Source organism: Protomyctophum bolini (genome assembly GCF_963924005.1).
Source record: "Protomyctophum bolini genome assembly, chromosome: 24".
In the NCBI taxonomy this organism is placed as follows: Eukaryota; Metazoa; Chordata; class Actinopteri; order Myctophiformes; family Myctophidae; genus Protomyctophum; species Protomyctophum bolini.
In genome coordinates, this window is record NC_137885.1 from 22,183,118 (window position 1) to 22,204,038 (window position 20,921).

The window sequence follows — 20,921 nt, forward strand, 5'->3', positions numbered from 1 at the left end:
AGATATTTTATGTGTGTGTGTGTGTGTGTGTGTGTGTGTGTGTGTGTGTGTGTGTGTGTGTGTGTGTGTGTGTGTGTGCATGCGTGTGTGCGTGCAATATCACAAGAAAATGCTTGCAGCCACAGGCACCCACAGTGGAGGATCGAAATAATTGATGACCTAAATAGAATGTAAAGTATGCCAAATCACTCAGATTTATGCTGAATGGCAGAGATTGAAATAGGGTGCATTTTGCATCCCAAAACGCAGTTTATAGTTAACCCATTCTGACCTGAGATCAGATTCATACGAGGTTTCCACTGGACACACACTGGTTCTGATTAACCCATTCTGACCTGAGATTTTTCAAAAATAGCAGACCTACAAGCTCGTAGCGCGCCACTCGGTGGCGCGCTATGAGCTTGTAGATCTGCTATTTTTCAATAGCTAAAGCATAACATGATGCTGAACACCAAAATGGGTTCCCGTTCAGAATGGGTTAAGGGACGCAATAAAACAACAACCTACTGCTACTGTACTGTTTTTCATTCTAGTTTATTTTCGCTAGCTTTAGTTATAATAATCATTTCTTCTTCTGTTTTCTACATGCATATAATGAGTGACATTATAACCAAAATGAAATGAGAGTTAAATGCTGCAATATTGTAAAATTATGACTCATAAAATGTCCCTGGGACTCATCTAAAAGACCATCCCTGCATCCCATTCCCGGGACTCATTACATTGAAAACCTATTTACATCACTGGAATGGCATATTTTATTTTATTCGTTGTGTCTTGTTGACTTTTATAATCTGTTGAAGCCACCCTGCTGTTGCTCTTTTGTTTTTGTTTGTCATAAACTTGTTAACATGTTGGTCTCTTCACTGAGAACAGAAAAAGTAGAAGCAAGGAAAACATGGAAATGTAACCAACCCTCAGGCTAGGGGACAAGATGCTTTGGCCCAGGCAACCAAAGAAAACAAAAATGACAGCCCTTACCAGCAGTATTGATTTGAACTCCCTCCCTCCGTACAGTCTGAGCTCACTCAGGTACCGAAGATAGTGCACCTTCGCCTGCAGAGCAGTCAGCTGCACGCACGCACGCACACGCACACACACACACACACACACACACACACACACACACACACACACACACACACACACACACACACACACACACACACACACACACACACACACACACACACACACACACACACACACACACACACACACACACACACACACACACGATGATTGAAATTGTGAAACCTTCACTTGGTAACAGCCACAATAGGAATGAAGAATAGAATAGGAGTGAATATTTGATGTAGGCAGCAGGCTGCTGCTCATGGATTTGGACACCATAATGAGCATCAGTCTGATTTTGTTTGCTGTTTTCTTGGCTCTCTAATGAACCAGCTGCCACTGTCATGCATACAAATGTTTCACAGTCCGTGTTTGGAAGGATCAATTATTGTTACATTTTGGACACTACCATTATGTGGATTGTGGACGAATCTTGGGTACTCAAAATGTTCTGTAGGCATCACAATAGTTTTTCAATATCTTTTCTTTTACAACTTAATCCACTATACTTTATGGTATAATACTGAAAATAGACAATCTACAAGCTTATAACACGTTGTCTTGCGATTGCAAAATCGTTTTTCACCCGGTGCCAATTGCCTATAAGTGGTATAATCCTGGGCACTACTCTCCCTCCGCCAACCTGGGGAGTGTCCCGAACTGACCTCATGCTTCCTTCAATGCGTGAGCAGGCCGCTTCTTATCAGCCAATGCTTTCTTTTAAACGATCTACCAACCCAACCCCCTATAGGTGAGGATTGTTCCACGTGTGCGATACTTCACGCTGTTCTTCACATTAGTATTCAAGGGCAGACATGACAGAGGGTCTTAGAGGGTTGACAAGGGGTGAGAAACGCCACACATGCACGGGCTGAGGTGTGCACTATTTCTACATATTGCATCAGAAAGATAGTGTGTGTGTGTGCGTGTGCCCAACGTCTGTTTCCGTGCGTTACACACAGACACACGCCGTCTATGACCAGTGGCGTAGGAAAGAGTGCGCAGCGTCTTTTGCAAGGGCAAAGAGAGAGATAATAGGAGACAATGAACATGTGCTGCTCGCACATACTTTCTTCCCGGGAGGCACGAGGTTCTGGTTGGTCCGGAGGATGTGCGTCAGAGCCTTCTTGATGTTCTTCACCTTCATGCTGGACAGCACCGCGGGAGGCAGGAACAGCGACAGACCCCACTCCTTCCTGTCGTTGGGAGCAGAGAGAGGTGGACATTTAAGGCACTGCTGATTTTGAAAAGTTGTAGTTTTAGTCTAGTTTTAGTCCGGGTACAAAGCTCTCCACAGCACCGAGACTGCACTGTTAAGAATCTTAAATTTTTGGCTACAGACTCTGGTGACTCTCTCATTCTGGTGCTCTTGGATCTTACCGCGGCATTTGACACTGTAGATTACAGTATTTTGCTCTCTCGCTTGGAGCACTGGGTTGGCATTGAAGGGCCAGCACTAGAGTGTTTTAGATCTTACTTGTCAGGGAGAAGTTTCCGTGTCACCCTAGCGGATGCCACATCCACCACAGCATCCCTCCATTGTGGAGTGCCACAAGGCTCTATTCTTGGACAAATTCTGTTTATGTTGTATCTGCTCCCCCTAGGATCTATTTTTCGAAAACACGGTGTTTCTTTCCATTGCTACGCTTACATTTATTTGCCTCTAAAGCGTAACAATCCTGACTCTTTAAAACCACTCCTTGCTTGCCTCGAGGATGTAAAAGCATGGCTGGCTTTAAACTTCCTAAACTTCAATGACAGCAAAACTGAAGTTATGGTGTTTGGGCCCACACAAGCACATGTGTCTCCTCCTGGTGTTTTAGGTCCCCTTGAGCCCTTCTTAAAGCCAACTGCCACCAATCTAGGTTTCAAAATCCACTCTGACCTAAAGATGGACAAAGAGATAAATGAGGTAGTAAGAAAGAGCTTCTTCCAGCTTAGGAGGCTATCTACGGTTAAATCTTGTATATCCTGTGTGTGTTTGAAACTGTAATTCATGCTTTTATGACATCCCTCCTTGACTACTGTAATGCCCTGTATATTGGCGTAAACCAGGTTTCCATCTCTCGATTACAGCTAGTCCAGAACGCCGCCACTAGGTTACTTACAGGCACACGTAAGCGAGACCACATCAGCCCTGTACTAGCCTCCCTCCACTGGCTTCCTGTGCGATACAGGATTGACTTCAAAGTATTGCTCTTTGTCTTTAAGTGTCTAAATGGTTTGGCACCCATTTATTTATCTGAGCTGCTGAAACCCTATGCTCCGACAAGGACGCTCAGGTCCTCTGACCAGCTTCTCCTGGTGGTGCCTAAAACCAGGCTGAAGCTCAGAGGTTACCAAGCTTTTGCAGTGGCAGCTCCCAAGGTCTGGAATGAGCTGCCTCTGCACATAAGACCTCCAGGTGTTTAAATCACGCCTCAAGACTTACCTTTATTCCTTGGCATTTCCAAGCACAGTATGAGATGTTTTGATGTTTAATGTGACACTGTGCATGTTGTTTGTGGTTTTTCAATGAAGTTGTGTTTTTTAATTTTTTTTATGTTTTACTGTAAAGCACTTTGGTACAACGTTGTTGTTTTAAAATGTGCTATATAAATAAAGGTGGTATGGTATGGTATGGTATCTAAGGAATGTTTTTGTACCAATAAAGACTAAATAAAGCTTAGTTGAGTGTTAATCAAGGATTTGTTGATCAAGGATTTAATTTGATTTTAATTTGTGTTGCACCACTTAATTTTAAGCATTGCTTAACAAATCAGTGGTTAAATCCTTAACCTGTGAGTAAATCCATTATTATTAATTCATGGGTTAAACGTTGTTGTGTGTCCGCCATCTTGGATTTGCACTGTAAATAAACACGAGTAACCAACCCTCTTGAGCCTGATACGATTTAATTCACCTTTGAGAGAATGTGGACGGTGTCACTCGCTAAAAACAACAGATGTATAAGCTCACAACGCGTCACTCTGTAGTGCGTGGTGGGTTTATAGATCTCGACAAAGCCGAAAAAATATTTTCAATAATAATATCAATATAAAAATTTAAAAAAAGCAAAAAGTCATGGTATTCAAAATGATAAAACACAATACGACTTGAGAGCTCATTTCCATTGTGGTCCTTTTTTTGTGCTGACATTTCTGCCGTAATGATCATATGAGGGAACACTGTCCCTCCACTATCCGAGGACATCTTCCGCTATTGAAAAGCATTGCATTCTATTTGATGTATTTTATTGTCTGTTTCGCACTGTGCTGCCAGAGTTACCGAAGTCAAAATTAAAATGTTATGCAAATTCAGTAGACAATAAAGGTTTCTCATGGTATCTTATTCACATCTGTCCCGGTGGGACTACCTTCGACTGTGTCCTTCACGCCAATATTATGGAAAATGTGGGTCTGTCTGCTGTTTATCGTTGACTTCTCCCCCACGGCATTGCGGTTGCTTTGACCTCGGCTTGCAGACGACATTAGTGGTGCATATCGTCTCTGTGGGGGGGGAAACCTCATACAGTGTGTACGAATGAGGTCCAAATGAAAAGTAACAACTTTTCCAGATTCAAACGCTCTCTCTAGGTCGTCCTCAGACGAGCCCTCCATCGTCGCAATTCCAGTCGTCCCGGTTCTCTATACATCCGGTCAATTTGTTTGTTGGTGCCTGCGCCTTTCTCAAAAGCATCGAAAGTAGCAGGTCGGCAAGCTCGAAGCGGGTCGATTCGTTTTACGTTTCGAGCTTGCAGCAGATCTGCTACTTTTGTGTGACGCTGTTGTGTGATCCAGTACGAAAAAGAAGAACGCAAAAAAACATATATGGAGATAAGATAAGAGATAAGAGATAAGAGACAGCAACGATCCTATAGCAGTCATGGACAAACGAACAGACAAAGATAAACTTACTGGATGTATTTGAGAGAGACCTTCTGCGTTTGTCTGGTTGTCATGGTGAGGATATACATCTGCAGAGCGGCCAATCGGAGCGCAGCGTCGTACTTGAGCTCCGGGCCGAAGCGTTCCAGCACCACATCGTTGCAACTCTGTATGCACAGCAAGCCGGAAGGGACACGTTTCAAAATAAAAGGAAACCCCAAAGTCAGGTCTATCCCCCATGTGTACTGAACATAGAAGCAGTCCGACTGTGAGTGTATATAGTGCTTGATTTATGCTTCATCGTACAATGGGGACTGAGTATAGCAGATCTATAAGCAATGTGTCCTGGCTGTGACACGTTGTCAGCAGATTAAATTAATAATTGTAGCTGCAAACAGTAGTGAAGCTGAAGCATTCAAAATAGTGGTGGAAAAAGTGGTTGTTTTACTTAAGTAAAAGTATCAATACTGCAATGTAGAAATACTCCATTACAGGTAAATTACTGGAAGTGTCCCATTTCACGTTTTCAAATGTATAAATATAAAAAGTTATAATTTCAAAATATTCAATATTTTCAAATGGTCGAAAGTGGTTAATTATTTCACTGCTAGGTACGAACATATTCGTACCCCCCAGTTTACAGCATATATGAAGTGGTTGAGCCCAAAATCAGCTTTTAACATTGGTCCTGTTACTACTGTATCAACGCCTCCGTTATCACCAGCTATGGGATCTTTGCAACACCCCTCCATTTACCTGGGTTAATAGCAGGATTACCTGGGTATGCAATATCCGTTGTACCCGTGTCAGAGTACCCGTTCCACCCATCTGTCTTTATGCCCATATATGTAGTTACCTGTACATAGAGGTACTCAAACGCAACAGCGTCTCTCCTCAGCAGCTCCACAGGATCCCTGGGGACGAAGCTGATCCGAAAGAAACACTTCATCTTATCACAGCCAGCCCTCTGGGTCACCTGAGAAAGAGAGAGAGAGGGAGAGAGAGAGGGAGAGAGAGAGAGAGAGAGAGAGAGAGAGAGAGAGAATACCACATATCTGGGTACTGAATCGAGCAACTTAAATACTGTTTCACATAAGCCTGAGTGACAGAATGACAAAATGGCCAAAAATGTATTTGAAAGTGAAATATCCCGTGTTTAAAAGTGTTTAAAAAGTGAACATCACCAAGGGCTCCCTTTGAAAGACTTTATCTGTCCATCGTCTGCTGCTGAACACACAAAGCCTCGGAGCTCAAGTATGTGTGTGTGTGTGTATATGCGCGTGGTGAATATTAAATCTGTACCCTTGTGAGCTCACACCTTCATTACAATGTAGTGTTTGTACACGTGCAAGCGCGTGTGACTGTGTGCACGCGCGAGCGTGTGTGTGTGTATGTGTGTGTGTGCTTGTAAGGTGAACTGTCGCCCCTGTCCCTGTGCCAGGTCTGATAAATGACGGCAAAGTCCAAATGCGACGAGAATACTAATTCATGCATTCAGTAATTAGTGCATGTTTGTGTGAGCGCGCATGTGTGTGAGTGCGTGCATATGTGTGTGCGTGGCACTGCAATAGGACCTGTGGGCAATTCAGGCAACAAAGAACTCACCGATAGAAGTGGACGTCATCATCGGATTCGACGGACAACCATAAGCAAGCAAGTGTGTGGCAGAGAGGTAGAAGCAAAAGTTAGGAGGGAGTGAATGAGAGAGAGAGAGAGAGAGAGAGAGAGAGAGAGAGAGAGAGAGAGAGAGAGAGAGAGAGAGAGAGAGCAAGCATGAGAGCAAGAGATATAGAGAAATAATGAAGAGAGAGATAAAGAGAGAGAGTGAAAGATAGAGGAAGAGAGAGTGTTACTCACTTGTATAGACAAATCCACAGAAGGGTGCCCTATAGACACCGCCATTTATTGAGGTGTACCATTAACTGATTAGCTACACATGGCTAGTCTCACGTGGCCAGACTGTTGCCTCTCGCAAATTTACAAATGCTTCTATATACAGTCTGGAGCAACGGAAGTTCTATCATGAGTAAAATATAAAACGGAAGTGGAGCCTCCTCCCCACTTCCGTTATGCTATATAAGCATATATAGCTTGCTGCATAGCAGAAATGGAAATGAAAGAAAAAGCTCTAATTGACTTGGTCTGTCTAATTTTCGTGAACGTGAACCTGACTCAGATTTCGGTTGTAGTTCCAGACTCTAATTCAGAGATTGTAGTTGTCTGGCTATGCGAGACTACACCTGGCCTACAGGGCACTAATCTATGGAGCAGTGCCCTGTAGGCCAGGTGTAGCTAATCAGTGAAAGATGGAGTACCGTGACTTTTGTACTTTTTCTGTTTCGCATGTGTTTATGGAGTTAACATAAACATTACTCTAATAGACCCCCAGGTGTGGTTATAATATGCAAATATGTTTTCCCTGTGTATTTTTGGTTTCTTCCTGAAAGCTGAAAGCCTTTGAGTCAAAAGGCCCTCACACAGCTGTGGGCGAGGCTTAAATTCAGGTGGGTGAAAAGGTGAAAAGTGAAAACCATGTATATTTAATGAACTGGTGGGTGTGGCGACATAAAAACATAATTTTAACACTAATTTTTACACTATTTTGAAAGACATCTTCCTCCTAGTATAATCATAACACCTGATGATCATGTTTTAGGGGGGGATAAAATCACGGCACTCCATCTTTAATGGTACACCTGTGGATTTGTCTATATCTGAGTAAGAGAAAGAGAGAGAGTTTACTTATTTACTAATGCAGTGGTTCTCAAAGTGTGTGTGTGTGTGTGTGTGTGTGTGTGTGTGTGTGTGTGTGTGTGTGTCTGTGCTTCTTGGGGTCCCGGGCACAAAACATAATAGGAGTCCGTGCCATGGCCCAATGTATACATAAGTTTGAGAACCGCTGCCTTAGTGAGAGAGAGAGAGAGAGAGAGAGAGAGATACAGACAGACAGACAGACAGACAGACAGACAGACAGACAGACAGAGAGAGAGACATGTACCTGAGTGAGCATCTCCTGCTCGTGCAGCAGCAGCAGTCTGCTGGGGCAGCCGTCTCTCCTCTCCTCCAGCATGAGAGAGAAGTACTCCATGCACTTGATGGACAGCTTCTCCTGCAGGGTCAGGTTCACGTCCTGCAAGCACACATGCACGCACACATGCACGCACGGACACACAAACACACGCAATCACGGACACACACACACACACACACACACACACACACACACACACACACACACACACACACACACACACACACACACACACGTAATATTTATCTAAATCTACAAAATAACTAGTAACTAAATCTGTCAAAGAATTATATAGTCGAATTATAGTCGATAGTCGAAGGTTTTGCCTCTGAGATGTATAGTGGAGCAAAAGTATAGTACCAGTGGTAGTGAAGTATAAAATATGGGCAAACACACTAATGTCAGGAAAAAGTACCGTCAAACAAGTACAGTTCTTGAATAAATGTACTTTGTTACTTTCCACCACTGACTGCTGTCAATGTGACCTTCGAAGACAGGCCCTTAATGCAAATTTAGACTTCATCCCGCGGTCATGTCACATGACAGAGTGATTTCCCTGAAGAAGGGTTGAGTGATGAAAATAAATGGTTGTATTCATGCAACAAACTATAACATTAGCCTACAACCTCCGACAGCGCTCCACTGACGCGACTCAGCAGCCGACAGTGGAAGTCTGCTCTACAAAAACTAAATAATGACTAATTTACTAATTTAAGTTCAATTTATATTACCCCCTTATAGGCTATTTTTGGCGCACGGCGCCATTGCGTGCCAAATATAAATCAGGCTGAAATTGCCGGCTTCAAGTGCTCCGTCAGGCAGCAAATAACCACTTTCCTCGAAATAAGCCAATACCACGTTTTCTGATTAAACGTAGAGGGAAAAAAGGAATATCTGTCACAGCGACTGTGACTTTCAAAGTGTAGTGTGTTTGTTTACATCGAGGCACATTCATCTTCTCCCTGTTAGAGACTCTCTCGTTACGGCGAGTAGTACACATTCAGTAGTACACATTCAGTAGTACACATTCATCTTCTCCCTGTTACTAGAGGCTCTCTCATTACAGCGAGTAGTACACAAATAATGCAGAGTGGAGTGTGTTTACTCTCTCTCACACACGCAGTGGTGGGAAAGGTACTCAAATGTTTTACTTAAAAGTATCAATACTGCAATATAGAAATATTAGTAAAAGTTGGGAATTAAAAATGTACTTAGTATTAGTATAGTATATGTACTTAAAGTACCAAAAGAAGAAAGTACTCATTATGCAGAATGTCCCATTTCAAATGTTTAAACAACTTTTGAAAATAGCCGATCTACAAGCTCACAATGTGTTGAAACGAGACGCATTGTGAGCTTGTAGATCGGCTTGTCAAATCGCAGAAATGCATATAGGGCTGAAGTGGTTTTGTAATACAAATCTACAAAGTAACAAAAGTTTTCAAATTAATGTTCCACCACTGTCTATCTCGCACGCACGCACGCACGCACGCACGCACACAGAAGATATTGTCGCTGTTGAGCAGAAAAACCTTGTGTGTCCATTGCAGGCAAATTAATGCCCAAGTTCATCGTACAAGAGTGCTGTCGTAGAATCTGTTATTTTGGGTATTTTGGAAAACATTGTGAAGTAAGTAGCCTCGCCCCTGGACATGGCGCTAGTATGTCTCAAGAAAGTGTGTCTGTGGGTTTCTATAAATATTGAACCAATGAAAAGCATTAACAAGAGCTTGTGACTATAAATAATAACATTTTGATCCATTGGAACACACAGTTTTTTTTTCTTTCTTCCATTTCCTGAAAAGTACAAGGTTTCTACACGACAGCGACAATAAGATTCTAATTTCTTAGAATTCCTTCTAAGTTCAAAATTACACCTGTGTGAACTGAGCGGTGTAGGCTCTCTCTCTCTCTCTCTCTGTGTGTGTGTGTGTGTGTGTGTGTGTGTGTACTCAAACAGACAGACATGCATTACATACATATAGACACACGTCATCTGAGTGGTTAGGCAACGCTCCAAAATAGCAGATCTACAAGCTCATATAAATCGAGCTTGTACATCTGCTATTTTTGAATGGCCAATTGCAAAAATAGAAAATGACACAGATGCTTTCCCAGTTTGAATGGCTTAAGAGGTGTATTGAGTGTAGAACAAAGCACGCACCCACGTGCACACACACACACACACACACACACACACACACACACACACACACACACACACACACACACACACACACACACACACACACACACACACACACACACCTTTATGGAAGTGCTGCAGTCGAAGCGAAAGGACTTGGTCTGTCCATTCTCCAGGTAGACCTTGAGGACATTTGGCATGAACAGGAGACAGTTGTCCTTCACAGAGTTCTGCAATGAATACACAGGGAAGGAAATTGGACATTATGTCTTAAATGTACAATGCAGAAAAGGTATTTTAATGAATTAAAGGTAGGCTAAGTGATAGTTTATTTTATTTAAAACAAAATATTTCTGTGGTTAAATCAGTGAGACTTTTGGGAGTCCTTGAAAAGAAAAGGCCTGAGAACTAATGTGCCAGTCAGACATGTCATAGTAAACCAATTGATCTATATTGATCCAATATAGCACCATCCATGGCAGCTGTGGTAACTGCATTCTGTAACTGTACTGCAGAAACACATTCCTAACATGTTTACATGTATGGCAAATAAAGGCTTCTGATTCTGATGAAACCAGTGTCACACATGTTCTGTTCACACATGTTCTGAGCTAAACCTGATGAAACCAGTGTCACACATGTTCTGAGCTAAACCTGGAGACTGGGTATTATGATCAAAATAAGAACACTATAGGTTTAAAAAACCTAAAAAAATATCTGTGTGTGTGTGTTTGTGTGTGTGTGTGTGTGTGTGTGTCAATGAACTTACTGGAACCTGGCCATTGATGATAACCTCCTCGGCGAAGCGCACTTTGACCGGGTTTGACTTGAGCTTGGCTTTCTTGGCAGCGCTGATAAACGCTGACTTAGGCGACTAACAGGCCAGAGAGACAAAGACAATTATTACATGAGAGGGAATAACGATAGAGACGCCAAAATGTGCTCATCTTTTGTTAAGCATCCCTAGAGAAAGAGAGATGGGTGCAGTTTGTCTCATGTCTCAATAGGGCATAGCAGTGGTTTTCTGGTTCCACTGAAAAATCTCCAATTCATTTTTCCAATAGAGATTTACAAAAATATTTATATCAATTATTTTAAGCCATGAATCAAGCCATCCAGGATCCTGGTGAATCATGACCATACAATCTTGATTCTGTGAAAAACAAAACAATGTTTCGAATATTTAATTATATGATATACTACATTTAATTGCATTCCCCATCAGTGTGTCACACCAGGCAAGCCCCCAGGTCATCGTGACATCACGTGATATCAGCCCCCATATATGGTGCTCAGGTCATCGTGACATCACGTGACATCATCAGGGATGGATATCCCCTGATGTCATATAGTAAATGCGACCTGCTGTCACAGTTAAGCCCATTTATGGAGATCCCTGGTGCCATCAATATTGGCCAGCAACTCTACATCTGACCTCAGACCTCAGATCTCCCATGCATGGATACACAGTATGTCAGAATCTGTTCCCCATCCATCCTTCCTCTTCGACGTCTCCCTTTTGATTTATACCTGTCCATTCAAAGTTATTAGTGCCGCCACACCCGGGCAGGTGGCCCGGGTGTTGAGTTCTCAACAGGTCCGAAAATTAAGGCCCGGCCCTGCCTGGGCCCTCATCAAACCCTGTACACTCAACACTGACCTGTTCTGACATTTCATTATGTTGATCTGACCCCCCCAATGCCAAAGCGCCTGCGCTCGCCCAGCAGTCTGCTGTCAACGAGGCAGATGCGTGCACACGACCTCGCCCTGTAGGGCTTCTGGGTAACCGAGGCGCAATGCAAAGTCTATGGAGCGTAATGGCGGCATCCATGTCGCCTTGTTTCGCCTCACAGTTTCCTGTTCTCAAGTTCTCAGGCTGACAGGCTTGAGGCATGCAGTGTGGTCTTCTGCTGCCGTAGCCCCATCTGCCTCCATGTGCCGGTGCATACACACACTCCCGTTCCCACGCACCTCATACATATTTGATATCCGCTGCTAAGTGATGTCGCTCACAAGAGACTGAGGTACTCTACCTTAAGCCTGGTTCACAAGCGGATGCCACTCGCTGTGCGCTTGTATACTACACAGTAGAACGGCTATTTTTGGCGCGCTAGACCTCTACGGGCCATGAATTAGACATTACCTATATGTACATTGCACATACCTTATGCATATTTGATTTTGTTCCTTTTTTTATTTGGACATTTTCCTTTTGTGGAGATCGTCTATTTTGTAACTGCAAAAGAATAATGAACTGTTACTGTTTTTTCTGAATAAAGTTGAAGTTGTACTCACGGGGTAGGGCTGGACAACAGTCAACACGATGGACTCTTTGCAGCTCCTGGGGTGAGAAGACAGCGATCGGTTATGTTCGGCATCAACAAAAACATTACGTTTAAGTCCAAAGCCTCAGGGTTAAGTGGTCAGATGAGTGGGTCCGTCGTGAACATGTTTTCCAGCGTGCACTGATCCGGAAAAGGTTGGAAACCACTGAGATATCTCTGGTATAACCCAGTTTTCTGAAAATGTTGCTATATCAGTGGTGAATGTGATCAAACCTTTTCATGTCAAGGGCCCCCAAAATTGTATGTATTTGGCCGCGGACCCCAATCTCAAAATACAGTATGTTATGCCAGGGACCCCAGGAGCAAAGATGTGAGTCAACAAAAAAAATAGCAGATATGAGCTTGTATATCGGCTATTTTTGAATATCCAAAGTATAAAATGATGACACAGATGCTTTCCAGGTTAATACCAATACTGACAGACATGGCCATCCTTAGAGCCCCATCAAAAATGGGGCTACAAAACACAAAACAAGCAATCGCAGCAGTTAATCATAGCCTGGGTTCCAGCCTGAATCGCTGTGTTCCGTGAATCTGTTTTGTCACTTCGCTACTCAGTCTGGCCAGCAGGCAGCAGACTTGTATTTCCTAACGTCACCTGTTACGTAGCCAAGGTCGTTGATGATACAGTACGTCATCAGCCAGCGCCACTCTCTTTTCTCACTCGAGACTCGAGAGTAAAACCTATGGAAAAAAGTTAAACACCAATTTGATTCAGTAGTCCACTATGTCAGATTCGGTAGGACAAAAGAAAAAGAAAGGCTGTGTGGGGTGAGTTTAGTGAATGATACGTTGTACGATGCAGGGCAACAGCAGTGCAGTGCAGTGCAGTAGCTACCTCGGCGATAGGACCATTTCCAGACTGAGTAGTGAAGTGACAAAACAGATTCACAGAACGCAGCGATTCAGGCTGGAACCCAGGCTATAGTTAAGACAAGATAACAGCAACTTTATCAGTTTCGTTTCGGACAGAATGAGATGGGATGCCTGGGGTGGGCACAGCTAACAACCATACACAGATGCACACTAGAAAACAAATAATACACACACACAAACGAACAAACAAAAACACAAACATGCGGAAACATACCCATGCTGCAAGTTGTGCACAAAAGTAATCATCAGGCACACAGTTAATGGGGACTGCGGAAATGTGCAGAAGGCTGTTAAAAGTGATGTCACGCTGTTTATGGCTCATATGGCCTTTTAGAGGTGTGTGTCTTGGTCTGATATCTGGCTATAACATTTGAAATATAACCCTCCAGAATGAAATCATAATCATTTCGAGGCAGAAAACGTGCTTTCAGTTAGCAGGTATAGGAGCTCCAGTCAATTTTTATATGGTCCTTAATCACTCTCTGGCAGACACTTTTGCGCATAACCCCAGCACATACTGTGCCAAGAGCGAGTGTGCGTACATGGACGCACCTACCCACACACGCACACCCTTATACAGTAGATCTTTAACCCATTTTGTGCGGGGACCCCTTTTGGTGTTAGCATTATGTTATGCTTTAGTTATTGAAAAGTAAAACGACTGACATAGAAACATAGCTTTTTCAGAACACTGTTTTTATAGACATTTTTATAATCTGATCTCAGGTCAGAATGGGTTAAAAGTGCATTTTAACAGCGGGCGACCTTTCCGGAAGTGCATTATTTGTCTATGGGACAACTAGCGGCGAACGGCGGCGATAGTCGAATAGTGGGCGGAGGAACGTCGCACGAAAATATACAAATAATTCATCTTTTGGACAACATCGTGCGGCGATAGTGGGCGATTATGGAATTCCAGTGTCGCTCGCCGTTGATCTCCCGCTGTCATTTTATGCTTTCAAGAGACACATTATTGTTAAACGTCTGCATCACTTAATTTGCAATAAGTCTACACAATCAGGGAATGTGTAGAAGAATCGTCACATCAATAAACAGCATGGAATTGTGGACAAAATCTTATCTTCTCAGTCTTGAGTCTGAGAGGCTATAGGTCGTCAAATGGTGGTCCGTGGCTCAAATGCCCAATAAATAATGGACCTTGATATGAAGAAAGGTTGTAAATGACTGTAGTAGAGGTCTCAGTGTGTACCTGACCAGGTCGATGACCTTCTCCCTGGGAGCCGAGCTGACCGCCTCATCGTTGATCATTATGATCTCATCCCCCGGGATCAGCTTCCCCTCCGATGGACCACCTACACACACACACACACACGCACACGCACACACACACGCACACATTAGAAAGGGTACATTAGCCACATTAGCCAGAGACAGTATATCAGTCCGCTGCTACGCTTAATGTGCTGAAATTTGCACTTCCATCTCCTCTGATTATAATCTGGAGATAGTTAGATGGTTATATGTATCTTTTTATGGGTCCGTCTTGCATGCACACAGACACACACACACACACACACACACGGTCTCTCTCACACACACACGCACATGCACACACACACACACACACACACACACACACACACACACACACACACACACACACACACACACACACACACACACACACACACACACACACGCGGTCACAGACAGACACACTACAGAGTCAATTACATCTCTGCTTCGTGAAGAACGGCATATAAGCAAGATAGATGGTAAATAAAGGCCGTGCTGACGTGTGCCCGTGGCCACAGCGGACGCGCTAATTGTCTCAAAGAGGGCGATCCTTTAGCCAAAGATAGCCTGTGTAAAGTGAGACGATATGTGCACGTGAGCAGTGAAGGGACGTGGACGAGACCTCACCATGCAGTGAAGGGACGTGGACTAGACCTCACCATGCAGTGAGCAGTGAAGGGACGTGGACCAGACCTCACCATGCAGTGCGGCGGAGGTTTTCTATTCCCGTGAGGACGAAATGTCTCGCAGAAAGACACGTGGAATCATGGAAAGTGAGGGCAATTTGCCATCAAGTTATTTTAGGTTGAAGTTAGGCCTGAGCTAAAGTTAGATAACTATAACTTATCTTAACACCTTCTGTCATGTATTTTGTCGCATGATGATGATGATCTCGCAAGCTTGTATATATGGAAGGAGGTCAGAGAGGTTGCTGAGGGCCTCGTATAGTGGTGAGCAGGATTTTGTGATCTATTTCTCATGTCTGACTGGGAGCGAGTGAAGGTCGCGGAGGATGTGGTCTCTGGATGGGTTCTAGTGAGCAGGCGGGCAGCAGAGTTTTGCACATACTGTAGCTTCTTGATAACTTTGGAGGTGGCACCGTAAAGGTGGCTATTGCAGTAGTCCCCTATAGGGGAAACAATGTTTTTTAATTAATTTATTCTACAGATGTGCGTGCGTGCGTGCATATGTCCATATGCGCGCACGTGTGTGTGTGTGTGTGTGTGTGTGTGATGCACTAACACGAATGTTAATCAACAGATTGCAGCTGCCATCGCCTGTGTGTGCAGTGGAAACCCCTGATGCATGTAATGCACTCTGAGTCTGCAGGAATCTATGGCATTGTCTTTCATGTATATAATACAGTATGTGTGCCAGGAGCCCAAGGTAGTTAATAGAATATTCATTAATTGAACTGTCTGCTTGTAATTCAACACTGATTGATCACTGAGACGCCTAATCACTCACTCACTCACACTCACTCACTCACACTCACTCTCGTCTCTCTCTCTAAGTGGCCCTTGGCAGTGTTGGCATGTCTACTTATTATAAGCAACTTTGGGCTTGTTTTTTCAGTAAAGTCGCTTGTAAATATTGGTAGTTGCGGCTTACATTTTTGGTTGTGCTTGTTTTAAAAGTGTATAAGTGCTTATGTTATTATTATTATTATTTCCGAAATGTTTTTTTAATTATTGTTTAGGCAACGAGTCGCATCGCAACACTGTGCTACATTTTGTGTGTCGTATGCGCGCACACCCACGCACACGTCACGCGCACACGGAATCCCAACCTACCCGGCGTGACGGAGCGGACCACCACAGGCTTCTCGCTGCCGGCCACGAAGCCGAACCCGAGCACGGGGTCCCGTCTCATCTCCAGTGTGCGGGGCGGCGGCGGGGGGGCCCCGTCCTGGTGCACCTCCTCCAGGGAGCTGCTCTGAGACACCTGGCTGCATGGAGGGAAGGAACACAAGCAGTGGCATTGGTGGGGAAAAAAAGTACTCAATTATTTTACTTATGAATAAAAGTATCAATACTGCCATGAAGAAATATATTCTGATACGATTTCAAATTTTTACTTTTAGTAAAAGTACAGAATGTGTCTCAAGATATACTTAACCCATTTAGACCTGATTTAAAAACATTCACTTTGAAAGAATATATATTCAAAGATTTGCGCCACATTTTAAGATAAAAACTAAATAGCAGACCTACAAGCTCGTAGCACGCCACTCGGTGGACCCCCTCATCTGAAAAGATTTGTGCCAGGGAGGGACCCCCAGGAGTGACGGACCGTGAGCTTGCAGATCTGCTATTTTTGAATAGCCAATATATACATGGATAATGTGGTTATGCAATGATTGACTTAGTTACTGCCCTATACTGTATTTCAAATGTTGTGGAAACTATTTTGGAAAATCTTTCAAAACTTCAGAATTTAAGTTGACAAAAAATTTATGATACATCGTAACTGATACTTTTGTGAAACAAGACTGCAAGGTCTTTCTTCTATACTGTTCTATTGGACAAATTGTGCATTTTATTATCTAATAAAATGATAAATCATTCAAAAACAGGGGAGGGTGACAGTGATTTACAGAGAGAGACAGACAGAACACTCACATTTGGAGACGGAGTCCAGGGACCTCATTAGAATGAAGTGCCCTCTTTGACTTTATCCTCAATTCACTAATATTGTTTTAAAGAAACATGACACAAATGCAAATGGAAGATACGCTTTCCTCGGCTGCTTGTGCCTTGAATCACAATGGAGATTATCTTGGGATTTGGATATTATCACAGGAAACTTGGACAAAGGAATCTGTAAGCACATAATAAAAGCGAAAATAAGCCAATCTGCAAGCTCACAAGCACACACCAGCTCAGTGGCCTTGTGGTTAGAGTGTCCACCATGCGTTTGGGAGCTTGCGGTTCAATGCCCTGCTTGAGTCATATACCAAAGACTACAAACATTGTACCCGATGCCTCCCTCCATCAAGGAATGGGAGTAAGTCCCTTCGACATACTGTACTATAGTGCCATATCCAAGTGTATTTGTACATGAACCTGCCTACAGAAATAGCAGATCCTTATCAGTATGGGCCATGTAGCTCAGGGGCTGTTGCTTCCCAAATTATGCTACACAAGTACATGGTCCTGTGCCAATATCAATGAAGCAGCTGTACAGTACACAACGTCTACTGTTATCGTTGTTCTTGTGCAATTCAAATGCAAATGATTAAGTCACAGGGCTGAGGTTAGAAGACCCAAAACTATACTGTTGTGTCTGAACAGATAATTTTACGCATTTTTACGCATTTCTCTCCGTATATCCCTCTCTCTTTCTCAATGAATGGAGAATTTACGTCATACTGTATGTGTCTGAGCAAATCGACATGTTACGTCATAACCTGACACAGAAAAAATGTTTGTGTGGTAAAAGTGTGATCGAGACCTGCTTATCCATACAATGTGAGGGACTGAAGTCATTACATCACTCAAAACTTTTTATTAAAGTCTTCTTAACAGCGAAAAAAAAGAAGGCAAGAGTTCTTTTCAGGCCAAGTTATTTTAGTCCAAGGCTGGTTCTGTGTCTGTCTATTCAGTGTTTTCTTCAGTGGTGTGTGAAACGAACCGCACTAAGACGAATATCACCCTCTGCCATTCGTACATGCTAAGAATACACACAGTACCTGCTTTCAGAATGCTTCTTCAGAACACAGTCTTGATATTCGATCAAATTCCAAGCCCAAATTGTGTTTTGTGATAAATGGATGCTATAGATTTGGCTGGCAAACAATTTACGTCACAAGTGTTCTAAACAAACATTAAGGGCCCAATCTTGCCCTTACCCCTAATCCCTAAACATATTTGCCATTTTCTTACTATTTTAAAATAAAATTTAAAATAGTTCAACTAGACGATCCACATCGACACGTTGTTAGCTTGTAGATCGGCTATTTGAACTATTTTAAAAGGTTTTTCAAAATAGTAAAAAATGGCAAATAAGTTTAGGGGTAAGGGGTGGCGCAATTATAGCCCTATAAAAGTCCATCGACTTTGCTGCCATATGACGTAATTTCAAAAGCCAGGCGTGTGATTACTTCTTCCACCAGTGGTCACTGTCAGGAGGGCATGTCATAAGATCTGATGATACCATGGTGGATTATGTGACCTGCGTTCCCAGATATCCCACCCAGCAGTTAAAGACTACCCCTGCCCTGCTTGTGATCATAATTACTTCTAGGGCTTAAAGACGTGGGGAGAAGAAAAATACGTTTTTCACAGCATAGGTCCTAAGGTCACAATGAGGACATATCCATCAGTATAAAGGACAAAATAAACGTGTATTTTTTGAGGGGCCCTAGCCCCTCCCATATCCAGCTTTTGGTGTGTGTGCACAAACTTTGTCTTTATACACAATCATTACATTCCCATTGACAATGAATGGTCAATTTTACGTCATAGTTTCTGAGCAAGGAGACAGTGTTAATTTACATCATGTTGATGATAAGAGTGCCCCTCACTTCACACAGGTGTGATTTTTATATCAAAAGTCCTTTAGATCTTTGAGGGGCGCTAGCCCCTCCAATATTCCGCTATAGTGTAGATTTCATACTACTATTATACTATATGTGATGACAGATAGAAAAGTATTCAAATGTGTTGATTTCATTCACCTTTTGATTCTCATTGCTCACGTTCCTCCACTCGCACCTCATTTTAATTGGGGAGACACAATTTGACTGCTATAGGGAACGGTCCTGTTCCCTAGCAGCTGATTTTGTCAACGACAACCACACTCCTGGGCCCTGTCTCCGAACTAAACCACACTCCTGGGCCCTGTCTCCGAACTAAACCACACTCCTGGGCCCTGTCTCCGAACTAAACCACACTCCTGGGCCCTGTCTCCGAACTAAACCACACTCCTGGGCCCTGTCTCCGAACTAAACCACACTCCTGGGCCCTGTCTCCGAACTAAACCACACTCCTGGGCCCTGTCTCCGAACTAAACCACACTCCTGGGCCCTGTCTCCGAACTAAACAACACTCCTGGGCCCTGTCTCCGAACTAAACCACACTCCTGGGCCCTGTCTCCGAACTAAACAACACTCCTGGGCCCTGTCTCCGAACTAAACCACACTCCTGGGCCCTGTCTCCGAACTAAACCACACTCCTGGGCCCTGTCTCCGAACTAAACCACACTCCTGGGCCCTGTCTCCGAACTAAACCACACTCCTGGGCCCTGTCTCCGAACTAAACCACACTCCTGGGCCCTGTCTCCGAACTAAACCACACTCCTGGGCCCCGTCTCCGAACTAAACCACACTCCTGGGCCCTGTCTCCGAACTAAACCACACTCCTGGGCCCTGTCTCCGAACTAAACCACACTCCTGGGCCCTGTCTCCGAACTAAACCACACTCCTGGGCCCTGTCTCCGAACTAAACTTTGCCAAAACTTTGGAAATGAAGCAATTTCATGACGTCTATATATCATTATACTCTCTCTACAGTCCCAGACAGTTGCCTCCCACGTTTTTCAAATGCTTCCGTCATACAGCCTGTGCAGTGTGCAAAGACAGTGCTGAAAACCATCTCCTGAAAGCCTTTCTTGGCTTTCGGCAGGTTCAGTTACAGATTCTGAGTAGTTGTCTGGCTATATGCGAGGCTACATGTAACCCTTTCATGTGCATGTCACCAAAAATGCACATACTGTATTCGGTATAAACCACAAAAACACCCCTGCCTGTCTACCAAAACAAACAGTGAGAACACCACAACACAGCGAGAGAGCTGCAAATACAGGAGGACTCATATTGGAACGGATCAGAATGGATCGCAAAACAGAACCGAAGTTGAGCAGAATCCATTGTTCATTTTAAACAAACTTTTCCTCACTTTTGCACAACTCTTCCCTCTTCTGCCTCCCCCTCCTTCCTTGTTCCATTACACACTCCCTCATGTGTTTCTATTACTCATCACCCTCTCTCACCGTGTTCAACGCGTTCAATGCATTCTTGGCAGTGCTCCCTCGTCTCTCTGAACAAAGAGTACAGTGTTGTCACTAGAAAACACACCCAACCCCCCCCTGTCTCTCCAGTGTTGTCACTAGAAAACACACCCAACCCCCCCCCTGTCTCTCCAGTGTTGTCACTAGAAAACACACCCAACCCCCCCCCTGTCTCTCCAGTGTTGTCACTAGAAAACACACCCAACCCCCCCCCTGTCTCTCCAGTGTTGTCACTAGAAAACACACCCAACCCCCCCCTGTCTCTCCAGTGTTGTTTTTGGCAGCAAATGTCTATTTTAGTTTTAGTCATAGTCTCT

The 20,921-nt window shown here is 43.6% G+C and overlaps 1 protein-coding gene across 1 annotated transcript in view; it reads right to left on the minus strand.

Annotated features, from left to right (window-relative positions):
- LOC308311821 (FERM and PDZ domain-containing protein 4-like) overlaps positions 1-20,921 on the minus strand; it is a gene marked incomplete at both ends in the record, with an annotated part of 80,572 nt that overhangs the window by 11,483 nt on the left and 48,168 nt on the right. Inside the window, 10 exons of the mRNA XM_080758597.1 lie at positions 982-1,071; positions 2,144-2,270; positions 4,971-5,107; positions 5,797-5,916; positions 7,939-8,070; positions 10,240-10,347; positions 10,887-10,991; positions 12,413-12,458; positions 14,549-14,651; positions 16,389-16,543. Of these exons, the coding sequence (XP_080614723.1) occupies positions 982-1,071; positions 2,144-2,270; positions 4,971-5,107; positions 5,797-5,916; positions 7,939-8,070; positions 10,240-10,347; positions 10,887-10,991; positions 12,413-12,458; positions 14,549-14,651; positions 16,389-16,543 (1,123 nt within the window). The remainder of the gene's footprint in view (positions 1-981; positions 1,072-2,143; positions 2,271-4,970; positions 5,108-5,796; positions 5,917-7,938; positions 8,071-10,239; positions 10,348-10,886; positions 10,992-12,412; positions 12,459-14,548; positions 14,652-16,388; positions 16,544-20,921) is intronic.